Source organism: Notolepis coatsorum (genome assembly GCF_963971535.1).
Source record: "Notolepis coatsorum genome assembly, chromosome: 18".
In the NCBI taxonomy this organism is placed as follows: domain Eukaryota; kingdom Metazoa; phylum Chordata; class Actinopteri; order Aulopiformes; family Paralepididae; genus Notolepis; species Notolepis coatsorum.
The window spans coordinates 29,975,224-29,994,253 of record NC_140182.1 but is presented as its reverse complement, the minus strand read 5'-3'; the positions used below and the strand labels follow the sequence as shown (position 1 = coordinate 29,994,253).

General features: G+C 44.3%; 1 protein-coding gene across 1 annotated transcript in view; it reads left to right on the top strand.

Moving 5' to 3' along the window:
* Positions 1 to 19,030, top strand: part of sntb2 (syntrophin, beta 2) — a gene marked incomplete at its 5' end in the record, with an annotated part of 95,284 nt that overhangs the window by 37,841 nt on the left and 38,413 nt on the right. The window contains 1 exon segment of the mRNA XM_084335061.1: positions 9,053 to 9,263. Within this exon segment, the coding sequence (XP_084191187.1) occupies positions 9,053 to 9,263 (211 nt within the window).

Here is a 19,030-nt window from a genome sequence, read left to right as displayed (position 1 = left end):
GCATTTTGAAACGGGACACCATCATCGCGTTCGTGGTCAAAAACTATTCGCATGACTGCCTTGTATCTTTTGTTTGGAGCCCCGGAAATATTAGTAATCATTTTTGCAAAGATAAAAAAAATACTTGCAGTTCCTCTCCTCTCTCGGCTGCTGCTCCGCGACCAGCAAGGTCTCCCCTACATCCAACTGTTAACCCTTTCACTACCACACTACAGAAGGTTAACCCTTTCACTACCACACTACATAAGGTTAACCCTTTCACTACCACACTACAGGAGGTGAACCCTTTCACTATCACACTACAGACGGTTAACATTTCACTACCACATTACAGAAGGTTAACCCTTTCACTATCACACTACAGACGGTTAACATTTCACTACCACATTACAGAAGGTTAACCCTTTCACTATCACACTACAGACGGTTAACCGTCTGTAGTGTGGTAGTGAAAGGGTTAACTCATCATCATGAGTTATGCATTTCAAATTGATTGATTGATTATGTATTTCAGTCCCCACTGCGTCTATCCTGGCTGCACTGCGTCTGTCCCATCTATCCGACTCGGAAACACGGCATCACAGCTAGGGTTGGGTACTGTTCACATTTGAACCGATACCGGTACCTGACGGTACCTTTTTTCTGTACTTTAGTCTAAAAAAAATGTTGTCTACCTACCTCAGTTGTAAAAAATGAGTCCAAACATAAAATAATTTGTTATCATTATTATAATCTTTTTTGCATTCGACTAAGAGGTTGGCAGTCGACTAGGGCTCTTTTCGATCGATTAGTCGACTATTCGACTAATCGAGGTCAACCCTAGTAGGTAGTAGTAGTATAGGCATAGTAGTACATAGCATAGTTCACTCACTCACTCACTCACTCACTCACTCACTCACTCACTCACTCACTCACTCACTCACTCACTCACTCACTCACTCACTCACTCACTCACTCACTCACACACTCACTCCAGAACACGTAACATACAGAATCGTTCTGCAGGCTGCTGGTGTGGTGGTGGTGTGGTTACTAGACAGGTGGCTGGTGTGGTGGTGGTGTGGTTACTAGACAGACAGCTGGTGTCGTGGTGGTGTGGTTACTAGACAGCCGGCTGGTGTGGTGGTGGTGGTGGTGTGGTTACTAGACAGACAGCTGGTGTGGTGGTGGTGTGGTTACTAGACAGCAGCTGGTGTGGTGGTGGTGTGGTTACTAGACAGGTGGCTGGTGTGGTGGTGGTGTGGTTACTAGACAGACTGGTGTGGTGGTGGTGTGGTTACTAGACAGGTGGCTGGTGTGGTGGTGGTGTGGTTACTAGACAGCCGGCTGGTGTGGTGGTGGTGTGGTTACTAGACAGCTGGCTGGTGTGGTGGTGGTGTGGTTACTACTACCCGGCTGGTGTGGTGGTGGTGTGGTTACTAGATAGCTGGCTGGTGTGGTGGTGGTGTGGTTACTAGACAGCTGGCTGGTGTGGTGGTGGTGTGGTTACTAGACAGCGGACTGGTGTGGTGGTGGTGTGGTTACTAGACAGCCGACTGGTGTGGTGGTGGTGTGGTTACTAGACAGCCGGCTGGTGTGGTGGTGGTGTGGTTACTAGACAGCCTGGTGTGGTGGTGGTGTGGTTACTAGACAGCCTGGTGTGGTGGTGGTGTGGTTACTAGACAGCCGGCTGGTGTGGTGGTGGTGTGGTTACTAGACAGCTGGCTGGTGTGGTGGTGGTGTGGTTACTAGACAGCTGGCTGGTGTGGTGGTGGTGTGGTTACTAGACAGCTGGCTGGTGTGGTGGTGGTGTGGTTACTAGACAGCTGGCTGGTGTGGTGGTGGTGTGGTTACTAGACAGCCGGCTGGTGTGGTGGTGGTGTGGTTACTAGACAGCCGGCTGGTGTGGTTACTAGACAGCCAGCTGGTGTGGTGGTGGTGGTGTGGTTACTAGACAGACTGGTGTGGTGGTGGTGTGGTTACTAGACAGCTGGCTGGTGTGGTGGTGGTGTGGTTACTAGACAGCCAGCTGGTGTGGTGGTGGTGTGGTTACTAGACAGGCTGGTGTGGTGGTGGTGGTGTGGTAACAGATATAGTGGTATAAATACACATGTAGAGGGGTACAGATATAGTGGTATAAATACACATGTAGAGGGGTACAGATATAGTGGTATAAATACACATGTAGAGGGGTACAGATATAGTGGTATAAATACACATGTAGAGGGGTACAGATATAATGGTATAAATACACATGTAGAGGGGTACAGATATAGTGGTATAAATACACATGTAGAGGGGTACAGATATAGTGGTATAAATACACATGTAGAGTGGCACAGATATAGTGGTATAAATACACATGTAGAGGGGTACAGATATAGTGGTATAAATACACATGTAGAGGGGTACAGATATAGTGGTATAAATACACATGTAGAGGGGTACAGATATAGTGGTATAAATACACATGTAGAGGTGTACAGATATAGTGGTATAAAGGCTGAGACCACTTATCGATGTATCGATAATTATCGATAACTGCGTGAAATCGATAAGTGGCATCACTTGTTTTTTTTTGCATGTGTAAAAAAAATTATATTTTTTTTATATATTTTTTTTATAAATACTTTATACTATACTAAAATACTAGGTCTTGTGGCATTTTTTAGATCCGCATTTCATGTAAATTCAGTTGAATTGCAACTCTGCACTGTGCATTCAATATGCAGTGCACTCCTCCATCACATCCAGAGACCACCGACTATAAAATGAGAAGGATCACTGTGGTAGTTTTGAATGGGGAAATCTGTAACACTAAAGATGGCGGCAACGACAAAGAATTGCTGCAAAATAAACATACATTTGTTGTTTAAATAATATATATAAAAAAATGTAATAAAAAAACTCGAATAAAAAGATCGATATTTATCGAAAAAAAAATCCCGATGTATCGATTCCTCCAAATGGAATATCGTCTCAGCCTTAGTATAAATACACATGTAGAGGGATAGAGACTAAAGCAGGCACATGCTCCATTCACCCCAATGCGACAGGCAGAGGTTATGTCTGAATATGGCTATTTCTTTCCCATAGAAATCAAGGTAAATATTGGACCTACAAGTTGGATGTGTTCTGAACATTCTGACACTAAATTGACGTTTTCCAGTGCAAAACAAGTTTGTTTGAGACTTGTCCGGTGATCTCACACAGTGTTAACAATAGCGCCCGTGTAAACAGCCCACCCACTTAAAGAGACAGGAACTGTTCCATTTTGATCCCATTGCCGCTGCTTTGAATGTGTTATCCGTCCTTATTAGAGTGTCTTTGGTTCTACTGGGCAGCTTCCAGATGTCAGTGTGTGCAGCTGTGTGATTGTGAAGCAGAGTCCTTTTGGAATAGGCACACACGTCTTAACCCTTTCACCGCCGCACTACCAAAACGGTTAACCCTTTCACTGCGACAATACACAGAGGGTTAACCCTTTCACTGCCACACGACAGCCGGTTAACCCTTTCACTGCTGCACGACAGAAGGTTAACCCCGAAAGAGGAATGCCACCCATTTGAAGAATTCATGTGTTCTTTCATATGTTTGTGAGAGCTCTTGCACCCACGTTTTATAGTCGTACATTTTATAGTCTATCTATATAGTAGGGATGAGTTAGAAATCATTTTTTATTTTTGTATTCATTTTTATATTTAGAGGCAGCCTAATTTTCATAGCCTAATTGATCTAAAAGATGCACATGCTACTGTTTCTAATAACACGTTAACACACTATATATGTCTCTATTATTAAAGAGATTTGCACTACATTCATACCTCATTTCGCTGCTGTCGGGCCAAAACCTCATAACTCCATTTTTTTAATTTTTTTTTTATTATATAAATCAACTCCGTAGATCATCCTCCATATGTGTGTGTGGGTTTTACAAAGTTTAAACAATGGGAAAGCATTAAACCGATCATCTGTCTAAACCTCCTAACTCTATTCACCCTCAAATCTGTGTTAGTTTTTTTCATCTGCTGAAAAGTTGGGTTTTTGGAGTTATGAGGTTTTGTCCCGACAGCAGCGATTTGCACCTTACCCTAAGTTTTGTACCTCATCTCATTTCTGCATTGTACCTTACTCATTTTACTCTGAAATGTGGCACCGGTGGATCTCACGTGAATCGGTACTCGGTAGTACCGACGTGATTCGGTCGATATACCCTTAAAAGTACCGGATTCGGTACCCATCCCTATAGTCAGAACCCCATTCATTGTCTCTATTTGACATCCATTACATCATTGATTGGAGGGTTCTCTCTCTGCATGTTATTACATGTTATTGGGGGTGACAGTGCAGGTAGAGCAGTCGGATGGTAATCCGGAGGTTCCTGGGTTCGATTCCTGCTCCTCCCGGGCAGCGTGTCGATGTGTCCTTGAGCAAGCCCCCAATGGCTCCCGACGAGCAGGTCGGCACCTTGCACGGTCGCCTCCGCCGTCGGTGTGTGAATGTGTCAGTGAATGGATACAAATGTGAGGAACTAATTGTAAAACGCTTTGGATAAAAGCGCTATATAAATGCAGCCATTTGCCATTTCTTTAACCATTTATTGGTGACAGAACTGTTGACAGGAGACACATCATGTGAAGGTTTTAAATGGGTGGCATTCCCATGACTTTGATTAGAAATTAAGTCGAGACAGTACTCCCAAAATCACCTTTTAGCTTTTTTCGATGATATTGAGATTTTGTTATATTTTGCTTCCTTAACTTAACATGTCTTATTTCAAACGAATGGCAATAAAATATCGAAAACAGACAATTAGTTGTTTATTTGACTTCATTTTGTCTGATTGTGTCCATAGATCACAATTACAATACAGAACTTTGAGGTTGTTTTCTGATAAACTAGTTTTTATGCATTTTACTTACACACAAAGACACGGAACTCCATTTCCCTAGTACCTACCCACACCAAACCTTCCACATTTCTTCCCATCCATATTATGCTTCTTATTTCAGAGGGGTTTGTTGATATATCATTCATAGCCAGGTTTATAGTACATTTTATACCAAAACTAGGCAATTTTTTTATGACAGTAGACAGTATTTCCTGATGTATGGGCTGATAAGAGGACATAGCCACAATCCCCTCTGAAAAAAGTTTCGTTTTGAATGTATCAACAAAATGAAACCAAGTTGGTGGTTCCATGTTGGTTGATGCGAGTCTTGGCGATACATGCAAATGTGTGCATATTTAATGGAGAAGTGCCTAATTTGCATATATAAACATAAAATTCAGAAAACTTGCAATATATTCTTTCTTAGTTTATATGTACATAACAAACTGGGAAAATTTCATAGTGATATCTATTCAAATATTTTGTTTGCCTATTAGGGGGGTACTGTCTTGCCTTAATTAAGTAAATACATGAACATGTACTTCTCATTGTGTTATTCCTTCACTTTGGTTATCTGCTTATTTTCTAGAAAAGTAGCCTCACTTCTCCAACGTCAGTAAAATGTTACTCCTACTAGTTCTACTGGAGTAATATACTGTATTCCATCACCATCACTACCCCCACTCCCTCTCTCTCTCTCTCTCTCTCTCTCTCTCTCTCTCTCTCTCTCTCTCTCTCTCTCTCTCTCTCTCTCTCTCTCTCTCTCTCTCTCTCTCTCTCTCTCTCACACACACACACATACACAGGTTTTACTGTAACTTACGCAGGAACTCTCTTTCTCTCTCTCTCTCTCTCCCTCTCTCTTTATCTCTCTCTTTCTCTCTCCCCCCCTCTCTCTCCCCATCTCTCTCCTCTCCTCTCTTATACTGTGCAAACACACTCTCGCAACCACAGATAATCACAATTTCACTCTCTATTTCACTCTCTCATCCCTCATGTGCACACCCACGCACAGGCCCACACACACTCGCACACACACACACACACACACACACACACACACACACACACACACACACACACACACTGCGTGCCTGTCACACACACACACACACACACACACACTGCCTGTCTCCGTTTCACTCTCTTTCATCTCTCTTAATACATTACAGTATTACACACATACTACATGTACAAAGACACACACACACACACACACACACACACATATACAGGCTCAAATACTTGCCTGCAGACGTTGTTCACAAACCAAATCTCAGAATCTGTCCAAGAATGACCTCACCTCCTCAGCTCTCAGAGGTGTCAGGTTTCAACCAGAGCAGAGCTGCACAGAGGGCCAACACACACACACACATGCACACACACACACACACACACACACACGTACACACAGACAGACAGACAGACAGACATGCTAGCATAGGCACACTCATACATATATATACACACATACACATCTGTACAGTATGTACACACACACACACACACACACACACACACACACACACACACACACACACACACACACACACAGACACACACATTCAGTATGTGGTTGCATTTCAGACAGACTGAGCAGATTACCACATTTCAGAGACTGAGTACATGAGGAGAAGAGACAGATTGATTGGAGAGGAGAGAGAAAGAGAGAGAAAGTAGAAAGAGAGAGAAAGGACAATGGAGGAGTAGTCTCGCATTGCCATACCTCTACACTACGTTAGAGAGAGAGAGAGAGAGAGAGAGAGAGAGAGAGAGAGAGAGAGAGAGAGAGAGAGAGGTCTGGCTGAACCTATTATCATTCCGTTATAGGGGGGGAAACACTTTTGTTTGTATTTCTTTAAGCCAATCGCAATCATCCTAGGCGGCAGGAAGCAGGGGCGGTTCCCTGGCAATATGGTGTCACAGATAGCGGAAGGGGATGAGTCTCAGTCCTGTCATCAGACTCATGGTGGAGAGACCAGGGAGGCAGGGAGTGCACGTGGCTCTAGGCTGGTGGTGGTTCTGGTGGTGGTGGTTTTGTTGGTGGTGGTTCTGGTGGTGGTGGTGGTGGTGGTGGTGGTGGTGGTGGAGGTGGTGGTTTTGTTGGTGGTGGTTCTGGTGGTGGTGGTGGTGGAGGTGGTGGTTTTGTTGGTGGTGGTTCTGGTGGTGGTGGTGGTGGTGGTTTTGTTGGTGGTGGTAGGGGGAGGGGGGTGTACGTTGGGGCATGGAACCAAATCTGGAAACCGAATCCTGTATTGGTCTCCAGGCCAGACCTTCCCAGCTCACAACTGCGCTGCCAAGTCAAGCATAATTCCACACTGGAGACTAATACATCCTTATAAGACAACGTTTAGTAGAGTTGTAGATTGGAGTAGATCGTCGGGAACCCTTCACTTTCCAGATTCCTGTTTGATGAATCACAAATGAAGATTGTAAATGAGGCTTAACGTTCAGGTTGGATGTATTGTTAGTGGAGGATGTTTAGTGGCTGTAGAGAGCAGTGGGCCAGACTGTGGGAACTGTACACGTTTCAAGTTATTGTTTGAAGAATGGATCAATGTCTCTCTTTTACGTTTGGATGAATTACAAATCCTGCATCGTAAATCGGGGGTTTAAAGTCTTGGCCGGAGGCGTGCCAAGAGACTCCTTGAACCGATTCATCATCCCAATCGATGTCCAATTTCTTTTTAAGGCCAAGGAACTTAGACGATGGCTTATCCAACACAACCTCATGAGATTATTGTGAAGTTATGTCATAGTTGCTTTCGCAGACTGTTGGCTGGATATCTGTGTATGATGGCAAACACTAGTTCTTGGTTGTTTTAAAACATGTGTGTGTTGTGTTTACTATAAAAGGACTTGCTTTTGTTTGGCCGGAGTGTCGCTTATCAGGGAGACAGCAAGAACATCTGTCCCTCCCCCGGAGACCATATGGGGACCCATACAGAATCATTAAATGTTTAACTCATAAGTAGGGTCCAAATGTAGTTTTCCCACCCAGAATCCTGGGGGGGGGGAGGCTCTGAGTGGCCACATCATATATCTTAAGTGACAGTGTGTTATTGGATAGGGTCCTGCAGATGGCCAGACTAATATCAAAATGATCTACTGAACCTGTTGTACCAACTGTCACCCTTATTAGGACGAGGCTAGTTCGGGGATAGTTTGGGCTTCATTTACATTTACATTTACATTTAGTCATTTAGCTGACGCTTTTATCCAAAGCGACTTACAAGTTCTGTGCGACAAGACAGCAAGAAGGGTATAACTCTATCAGCTGAGTAACAATGTTCATCAAAGTGTTGCGTGTTACAGTGTAGGTTAGTTTATTAGGACAAGTGCATGACATTAAAGTTAGTCGGGGTTAGTTTTTTTTTTTTTTTTTATCATTTCAGATAATTGAGGCTTCACTCAAACAAGAACTGTAGACATTTCATTTGGTACACGTACTGTACAAGGCATTGACAAGGCAGGTTGAAAGGGCTGCCTTTAACCCTTTCACTACCACACTACAGAAGGTTAACCTTTCACTACCACACTACAGAAGGTTAACCCTTCACTACCACACTACAGAAGGTTAACCCTTTCACTACCACACTACAGAAGGTTAACCTTTCACTACCACACTACAGAAGGTTAATTGACCCTATATTCACACAGCAGACATTTTTCTCTCTCGTCACACTCAGCATGACATACTGTAAGAGCAAAATGGCCACCATGTGAATAATGGTCAATGGGATAGTCCACATTTTTAAAGCCTTTTTTTTCTGCTCTGTTGCAAAACCTTCACCACGTGGCGGTATCAAGGGGATGAAACATGTTATTTTCCCCCACATACATGCTGCTTGCTTCCATTGCATTCCACTACTGTTGCTAACAAATGCTAACAAATGCTAACACTTCCAATAATCCAACAACCTGGTAAAAGTTCTTAAAAAAATAAAAAATAAAAAAATCAGATAGGCTTCTTAAATTTTCTTGTAGTATCCCTGTAATATGTCAATAAAGTTTGCTTCAGTGCGCTGCTCAATTTACTGACTTACTCCGTAAGGGTCACCGTGTAAAATCCCTCAAGTAAAAAAAGAAAACAGGACAATCGCTGAAACCTGAGGAACCAGATTTTCATACAATTTCTGCGGGAAGATATAATGTTCTCCCCCCCCTTCCCCCCCTCCACAGTGAAATACATCCGCGAGGTGTCCCCGCTGTTCAAGAAGCCCTCGCTGGTGGCGGATCTGCCCTGGGACGGCGTGCGCCCCCAGTCTCCCAGCTACAGCAGCAGCGACGACTCGGGCTCGCCCAAGCACACCAGCGCCAAGGACAGGAAGGTCATCGCGCTGAAGATGTGCTTCATCAGCAGAAACCTGACCATGCCAGACCTGGAGAACAGGTCAGAGATATATGACACACGTGTGGGGTCGTCTCTGGGTGTGTGTGTGTGTATGGTGTCAGTGTATGTGATTGTGTGTGTGTATTTATGTGTATGTGTCTATTGACATGTGCGTATGTACTTACATGCACATACATGTTGTGTGTATGTGCATATTGTGTGTTTGCTTTGTGTTTGTATTTAGTATGTGCGCGAGAGACTCTCCATTGGGTCTGATTAACAAATAAGCTTGCCGGCAAAAATATTGGTTGTCAATAAAGTCAATTTGACGCCTGTGGTGATCAAATCAAATCAAATTTATTTGTAAGGCCCGACAACACACGTTAATGTCCCCATGGGCCGTACATGTCTTCTTTAAACAAGTCAAGAAGAAACATAACAATAAGTCAAGAACAGAACAAGAACACCATAAGGTCCAACAAATTTAAAATAAATGCAAATAAATGAAAGAATGCAAGCACTCCCAGACATACCCCACGCGAAGGTAAGGAAAAACTCACTAAAACCTAACAATAGGGAAAAAATGCTCCGCAGGCAGTGTGGAGGAGAGAAACCTTAGAAGGGCCATTCAAGGGGGGATCTCCCTTCTTAGATGTCTAGTAGTGTTGCAGACTAACAGTTGGTAAGCATGCACTCAAGTGTGTAGTGAAACACAGATGAGTGCATGCAATAGCAACTGAACATTTTGAAAGATTAAAGAAAGAGCTGATAGCAACTGAACATTTTGAAAGATTAAAGATAGAGCTGATAGCGAATCTATTTGAGGCACAGGGGCGGCGCAAAGAGGGTCGCGTCCTCCCGTCTTAATCACGGGATATTCAACACTCCGGTCATTGCTCCGAGACAGCCGGAGACAGGGAGATAGGGGGCGGCGCAGAGAGGGTCGCAACCTCCCCGACATCATCGCGGGACGTCCAGCACTCCGGTCACCACTACGAGGCCGGCGGAGACAGGGAGACAGGAGGGCACGCAGAGAGGGTCGCATCCTCCCAGCCTTCATCACGGGACGTCCGACACTCCGGTCAGCACTCCAGGACAGCAACTCACAGGGAGACGGGACAGGCGTTAGACAGCTCACGTCATTGTAGTGGGCGGACATAGCAATAGATACAAGTGGTAAGCATATATGTGAATAGAGTAGATATATGAAGTAAGCATATTATGTGAATAGAATAGAAGTACTTAACCCAGCAATGAAACCGTGTTGACAGGCCAGTTGACAAGACCACGGACAGACGACGGTAAGTAGCTGATCCATGGCCTCGGTGGTGCATGTAGAGCAGTCACTGCAATCTTGGCCAAGACCCCGAGGCATCCATCACCTTAGTCAGCACTAGGAGACAGGCACTCAGAGAGATGGGGGAGGGAGGGGGGAGGGGAGGGGGGGGGAAGGGGGGGGGGGGGGGGGGGGTTAGAGAGTTCCCATGTTTGTGGTGCTGCAAAAAAGCAGACATGGGGGAAAATAGACATCCTAACTAAACTAGACAGATTAATCTAAAGGTCAGTCCCCGACCAGGTGAGATCAGGGTAGGTTGAAGGAGAGAGAGAAAAGATGGGTCTTAAGCAGGGATTTAAAAGCTTCGACAGAGCAGGCGCCCCTGATGACGGCAGGTAATTTGTTCCACAGGTAGGGAGCGCGGTAGACAAAGGCTCTGTGGCCGGCGGATTTCTTTTTAACCCTAGGAATCGATAGAAGCCCCGCATTTTGTGAGCGCAGAGCACGAGCGGGCGAGTATCGGGAGATGAGATCGGATAGATAGAGCGGTGCAAGCCCATAAACAATTTTGTAGGTGAGGAGTAGCACTTTAAAGTCAGATCGGGCTTGAATAGGAAGCCAGTGTAGGGCGGACAAAACTGGTGTGATGTGATCAAATTTTCTAGTTCTAGTTAGTATCCGTGCAGCCGCATTTTGCACGAGTTGAAGATTTTTGATGCTTGAATTAGGTAGGCCTGAAAAAAGTGCAGGTAGCACTTTATAATAACACCCTGTTATAATACATTTATAAGGTATTTGTAGATAATGAACTAATCATGAACAAACCATTTATATACATTCATAAATGATTATGAAATCATTTATAACTATATTTGTATAACATTTACAGATTAGTTCTACATTATTTATAACTCATTATCAACATTGTTTGTACTTGATTTGTTCATCATTGTTGTTTAATGTGTAGTAACACATTTGTAGATGCTTTGAAAAATGGATATGAAAAAACGACTATAGTGTATCCATTTATTTTTCATGTTCAACAAATGATTTGTTAAGACATTCATAAAACATTTATAAATCATTTGCAGATGCTATCGTGGGGGCCAATCTAAAGTGAAGCCTATTCATCATTAACAAGTGTCTAATACAGTTAATTATTTGTTTACTTTTTCATCACATGTTACAAATGTTGTAGGCAGCTTTCGGATACACCCTTCTTTGTGACATCAAACAGTGACAGAATTAGGACTAAAGATAAATGCAATTTTATTAACATATAAAATACATGTGCATGACATAGTGTAACTTCGGGGGGCACTAGGACCCAGGAGTACCCTGGCCAGGTAGAGTATCTAGAGAGGAAGTCTCACGCGAGCGAGACTTGACGTCACGTGTGTTGCACTGTTGCCGTCTGTTTGAATGGAAGCACAAGTTATCCGTGCTGCGTCTATACTTTCGCTTTTAATAAGGTTTGAGCAGGTTAAACACCTTTTTTTGTTGGTAAATCTATTCCATCATTTCCGACCTACAAACAACTCTTATGTTGTGTAGACGTTCGTGTAGATGTGGTGGCCGCTAACGTTACATTTGTTCATAATGTGTGCTCTTGTGTGTCGTGTCGAACAAATGTAACGTTAGCGGCCACCACATCTACACGAACGTCTACACAACATAAGAGTTGTTTGTAGGTCGGAAATGATGGAATAGATTTACCAACAAAAAAAGGTGTTTAACGACAGACTTGAGTGGTCATACCTGTGGAAGGTACTTGAGGTCATGGGTCTTGGGAAGAGTTTTATTCATATGATTAAAGTCCTGTATGCCTCACCGTCTGCGATGATACTGACAGGCAAAAACTGTTCCACACTCTTTCCAGTCTCCAGATCTTCTAGACAGGGTTGCCCTCTGAGCCCAGGACTGTTCGCGCTCTCCCTCGAACCTTTGGCCCAATTTATTAGGCAATCGGAGGACATCGTCCCCATAATGGTCAATAATACTCCACACAAAATTGCTCTCTATGCGGATGACCTGCTGATTTTCATGGACAACCCATCCCGGTCGGCCACAAAATTATTGAGGATAATCGACGACTTTGGTAAATTGTCAGGCTTTAAGATTAACTGGAACAAATCAGCCTGCCTACCTCTTAATGAGCTGGCCAAGGCGGTACGACTACCAGCTGATACCCCCATAGTAGAACATTTTAAATACTTGGGCATAGAGATATTCCCCACGCTGAACCAAATTACTAAGTACAACTTCACGGGTACTTATGATAAAATACGCCAGGATCTAGACAGGTGGTCGTCCCTTCCTAACTCCTTACAAGCCCGGGCTTCCATAATCAAAATGAACATCCTGCCTAGGATAAATTTTATTAGCTCAATGCTCCCCCTGCCCCCTCCAATAGACCACTGGCGCAAGGTACAATCGATGGTATCTAAGTTTATCTGGAATAACAAACGCCCGAGAATCAAAAGGGCTACTACTCAACGTAGAAAACAAGATGGGGGCCTCGCAATCCCTGATTTTAAACTTTATTTCTGGTCCTTTTCACTGAGACCTCTGATGTGCTGGCTAGACCCTGTAGAGGCTGTATCGTGGCGCTCCTTAGAAGCGGCGGCGGTATCTCCGCTAAGATTGCAGGATGTAGTGTACTCCACTGTCTCTATTTCGAAATGCCGGCTGAGGTATGGACCGATCATAACTCACGTGATCCAAACGTGGCGTAATGTACAGAGGTCGTGTGGGGTTAAATGCCCATGGCACCTGGACTCTCCAATTTTTAATAACCAGCAATTACTTGTTGGGCACAAGCCGGTTAATATTCCTCAATGGCAAAGGAGGGGAGTGCATACTCTGGAGGATATTTATGATAAGAACGGTCTCCGTGCGTTTCAGGACTTAAGAGAATTTTATGATCTACCCGGCGAGTCCTTCTTTCTTTACCTTCAACTAAGGTCAGCACTGAGGGCGTATGGCGTACCGTGGGCTCAAGCTTTGCACCCACACCCCTTCCTCAGGCTCATAGTGGACAGGACGACATCCAGAGGGTTTGTCTCAGACTTTTATACGCTCTTAATTCAATCCACGTATAAAAATTTATCATTGGATACAATCTGGCGTGTGGATATCCCGGAGTTGGACCCCGAGTTTGACTGGGATGATGTTTGGGCAAATGTGGCATTATCTTCCCGCAACCCCAATCACCAGCAAATTAATTTTAATTATATTCATAGGACCTATCTTACACCTAGGAAGCTATTTGCTATGGGACTGATAACCGACTCTCGGTGCACTTTGTGCTCTCAAAAGGCCACTGGCACTTATATGCATATGTATTGGGATTGCCCACCAGTGGCCCGCTTCTGGAGGTCAATAACGGACAAACTTTCAGATCTGTGTGGCTTAACTATCCCATTCACAGCTGTTACGCTACTCCTGAACGATATAACGACACTACCCGCGTCCGTACAACTGAAAAGGGTTGTCCTAGCGGGCGTCACAGCAGCGAAGAAGCTAATAGCAATGAGATGGAAAGAGCCTGAGAAGCTTACAATGATTAACTGGTCCCTAACTCTATTGGATGTGATTTATCTTGAGATATCCACGGCCCGGGTGATCGGGGTGGGGCAGGCTGGAATTGACCTGTGGTTCGCAGCAGCTGAGAAGGTAAAGACCGCCGTGTGCGGCTGAGCGGGGTTGGGGCGCTTGATCGGGGGGGTCCGGCGGTCTCTGGGGAGGGGGAGGAGGAAATGTCTTGTCTGTCTTGGTTTTTGTCTTGTCCTTCTTAACTTTGACTGGGGGGATTTTAGGGGGGGTAGGTATTTAGCTATTCTGCGCTATATGTCAATTCACATGCCATCTCCCCAAGGGACTAATATTGGCAGACTGATTGACCTGTTAACCAACTTGGAGGAAGAATTTCTTTCTTCTTACACTTTACCTTCTGCGAGTTTGGCAGTCTTGAACATGTGTAAGGGACCTAGGCTATCTACAATAAATCTGCGGCAACACTCTCATAAACAATCTTTTAAGTCACTCCACTTGTAAAGGTGGGGAAAGGTTGGCATGTTTGAAGACATTTTTGTTATTGAAATTGCCATCTGTATTTGATAGGTTGGACGCTGTTCTTTTTCTTTTGTCTTTATAATTTATTATTCTGTATTATTATTGTTTGTTATTCTCCTGTGAAGTTATGTTTTTTGTTACTGTGGTTATTGTGTTGTCCTGTTTCGTGTAATTAATAATAAAAAAATTTGATCAAAAAAAAAAAATTATAATTGTTTAACCTGCTCAAACCTTATTAAAGTATAGACGCAGCACGGATAACTTGTGCTTCCATTCAAACAGACGGCAACAGTGCAACACACGTGACGTCAAGTCTCGCTCGCGTGAGACTTCCTCTCTAGATACTCTACCTGGCCAGGGTACTCCTGGGTCCTAGTGCCCCCCGGAGTTACACTATGTCATGCACATGTATTTTATATGTTAATAAAATTGCATTTATCTTTAGTCCTAATTCTGTCACTGTTTGATGTCACAAAGAAGGGTGTATCCGAAAGCTGCCTACAACATTTGTAACATGTGATGAAAAAGTAAACAAATAATTAACTGTATTAGACACTTGTTAATGATGAATAGGCTTCACTTTAGATTGGCCCCCACGATAGCATCTGCAAATGATTTATAAATGTTTTATGAATGTCTTAACAAATCATTTGTTGAACATGAAAAATAAATGGATACACTATAGTCGTTTTTTCATATCCATTTTTCAAAGCATCTACAAATGTGTTACTACACATTAAACAACATTATTTAATGATGAACAAATCAAGTACAAACAATGTTGATAATGAGTTATAAATAATGTAGAACTAATCTGTAAATGTTATACAAATATAGTTATAAATGATTTAATAATCATTTATGAATGTATATAAATGGTTTGTTCATGATTAGTTCATTATCTACAAATACCTTATAAATGTATTATAACAGGGTGTTATTATAAAGTGCTACCAAAGTGCATTACAGTAGTCCAAACGTGATGAGACAAAAGCATGAATCAGGGTTTCAGCATCAGCCAGAGTTAAGATGGGGCGAATTTTTGCGATATTACAAAGATGGAAGAATGCAATTTTGGTGAAATTTTTTATATGTGCATTAAATGAGAGGGAAGAATAAAAAATTTCTCAGAGGTTTTTTATGGTGGAGCTCTGGAATACATGACAAGTATCAAAGTTGAGGGAGATGTCCTGAAACAGGCCTCTGTGGTTTGGGGGGCCAACAATTAACATCTCAGTTTTATCTGCATTAAGGAGTAGAAAGTTTTGCGACATCCACTTTTTGACGGCAAGCAAGCAGGCCTCAAGGTTTTGTAGTTGGGAGGAATCATTTGGCTTAATAGGTATATATATATATATATAAAAATGAAAGTTTATGCCAAATTTGCGTATGATATTGCCGAGGGGTAGCATGTAAATCGAAAATAGCAAAGGGCCCAGGACAGAGCCTTGTGGGACACCACATTGCACTGGGAGGGTCTCAGATGTTAAATCATTATAGACCACGCAGTGTGTTCTATCAGTTAAATAGGATTTAAACCAAGCTAGTGCGAGACCCCGAATGCCAACATGATTCTCAAGCCGACCTAGAAGAATCGAGTGATCGATAGTGTCAAAGGCTGCACTGAGATCAAGCAATAAGAGCACAGAAGTGAGGTTTGAGTCAAGAAAGAGCAGTAAGTCATTTGTGACTTTGGTAACCGCCGTTTCGGTGGAGTGTAAGGCTCTAAAGCCAGATTGAAAAGATTCATTAAGATTATTGTTTGATAAATGGTCAGTAAGTTGCGTTGCGACGATCCGTTCTAACACTTTGGATAGGAACGGAAGATTGGAGATGTGGTGGTGGTGTCTTGGGCCTGTGGAGATGTGGTGGTGGTGTCTTGGGCCTGTGGTGATGTGGTGGTGGTGTCTTGGGCCTGTGGTGATGTGGTGGTGGTGTCTTGGGCCTGTGGTGACGCTGTGGTGCCTTGAACCTGTGGTGAGGTGGTGGTGGTGTCTTGGGCCTGTGGTGATGTGGTGGTGGTGTCTTGAACCTGTGGTGAGGTGGTGGTGGTGTCTTGGGCCTGTGTTGACGTGGTGGTGGTGTCTTGGGCCTGTGGTGACGTGGTGGTGGTGTCTTGAACCCAGTGATGCCACAGATTACTTGTAAAAGTAATCCGATTACTGATTATTGATTACTCCTTTAAAAAGTAATCCAAGTTACTTTACTGATTACTTGATTATCAGAGTAACTTAGTTACTTTGAAAGTAACTAGGTTACGAAGTCGTCGTCATTCCCCCAACCGTTTTTTTTTAAACGCTTTATTGAAAGTGCATAAATTGTTTTTAACTTGTTTCTCTGCACATAACGTAAATATAACGTTAAACTAGTGCTTCAGCTTCTGTACCATCAAGTATGGTAAAGCAACAGTCTATGATGCTCACAGCATTAGAGCAGCCAGCCAGTGGTTTTACAAAACCAGTGTATATCCATTCACATCTAACAAATGCAGGCTGAACTATTCAATTATATCAACTGTAACTATTAAATTGTTTTTATAAATGTCTCTCTATAAACATACAATCAGTCTCTCTTTAACATGTAAATTAACTGTAAATCTGGCAAATAAGAGCTTTTGCTCTGCCACCATCAAATATACATTAATCAAAAGGGAAAGAAACAATCTCTCTCTTTTGCTGTTTGGCTGGCCTCCGAGTCCTCCTGTACCTAGTCGAAGCGTCGGCTAGTGAATGAATGAATGAATGAATGAAAACTTGATTAACAGATTGCAGAATGGGTACAGTACAGTACAGCTCAATACATACAATTGTTAAGGGGATGCAGACCAGAGAAAGACTTTTGTCTTGTTTACATCAGGGTCCCCCAGTGTTGTGATTCCAGATGCTTTCAATGCAATTGGATGTGCTGTTTTTAGCGGTAGACAGTATTTTGTTTCCTCCGCATATGAACGTGAAGTAGTGACTGAGGCTATACGAGCGTTTTGGGATGGAAGTCTGAACAGAAACTCACTTTTAATTTTGCCAAGCGTTTTGGGGTGGAATTCTCCGACGACGGAGCCCTGCTGTCACACGATTGGCGCATATGTCACATGACGTGCTGTGAAGACCCGCCCTACTCTGCCTCTGATTCGCAGACTGTGGATGGGGAATGTGATTGTACCAAAGCAGATGTCACTCACAGACAGAGTGTCCAGTCACGCCGCGGGGACACATTCTTGTGTAACCCTTTCACTGCCACACTACGTCACTCCCAAAAGAAAAACAGCTCAAAATGTATTTTTGACTGTCGAAAACGAAATAAAATACTGCATTCCGCCTGCATTATGAATTTATGATGAGATAGTAACGAAATAGTAATGCACAGCCACTTGGACAAGTAACTGCAATCAGATTACTGGCTTTTAAAGATTAACGCGTTAGATTACTATTTTCGGGGGAAAGTAATCAGATTACAATAACGCGTTACTTAGTAACGCGTTACCGGCATCACTGCTTGAACCTGTGGTGACGTGGTGGTGGTGCCTTGAACCTGTGGTGGTGTGGTGGTGGTGTCTTGAACCTGTGTTGACGTGGTGGTGGTGTCTTGGGCCTGTGGTGAGGTGGTGGTGGTGTCTTGGGCCTGTGGTGACGTGGTGGTGGTGTCTTGGGCCTGTGGTGACGTGGTGGTGGTGTCTTGGGCCTGTGGTGAGGTGGTGGTGGTGTCTTGGGCCTGTGGTGACGTGGTGGTGGTGTCTTGGGCCTGTGGTGACGTGGTGGTGGTGTCTTGGGCCTGTGGTGAGGTGGTGGTGGTGTCTTGGGCCTGTGGTGACGTGGTGGTGGTGTCTTGGGCCTGTGGTGAGGTGGTGGTGGTGTCTTGGGCCTGTGGTGACACGGTGGTGGTGTCTTGGGCCTGTGGTGACGTGGTGGTGGTGTCTTGGGCCTGTGGTGAGGTGGTGGTGGTGTCTTGGGCCTGTGGTGACGTGGTGGTGGTGTCTTGGGCCTGTGGTGACGTGGTGGTGGTGTCTTGGGCCTGTGGTGAGGTGGTGGTGGTGTCTTGGGCCTGTGGTGACGTGGTGGTGGTGTCTTGGGCCTGTGGTGAGGTGGTGGTGGTGTCTTGGGCCTGTGGTGAGGTGGTGGTGGTGTCTTGGGCCTGTGGTGAGGTGGTGGTGGTGTCTTGAACCTGTGGTGACGTGGTGGTGGTGCCTTGGGCCTGTGGTGATGTGGTGGTGGTGTCTTGGGCCTGTGGTGACGTGGTGGTGGTGCCTTGGGCCTGTGGTGAGGTGGTGGTGGTGTCTTGAACCTGTGGTGGTGGTGCCTTGGGCCTGTGGTGACGTGGTGGTGGTGTCTTGGGCCTGTGGTGAGGTGGTGGTGGTGTCTTGGGCCTGTGGTGACGTGGTGGTGGTGTCTTGGGCCTGTGGTGAGGTGGTGGTGGTGTCTTGGGCCTGTGGTGAGGTGGTGGTGGTGTCTTGGGCCTGTGGTGAGGTGGTGGTGGTGTCTTG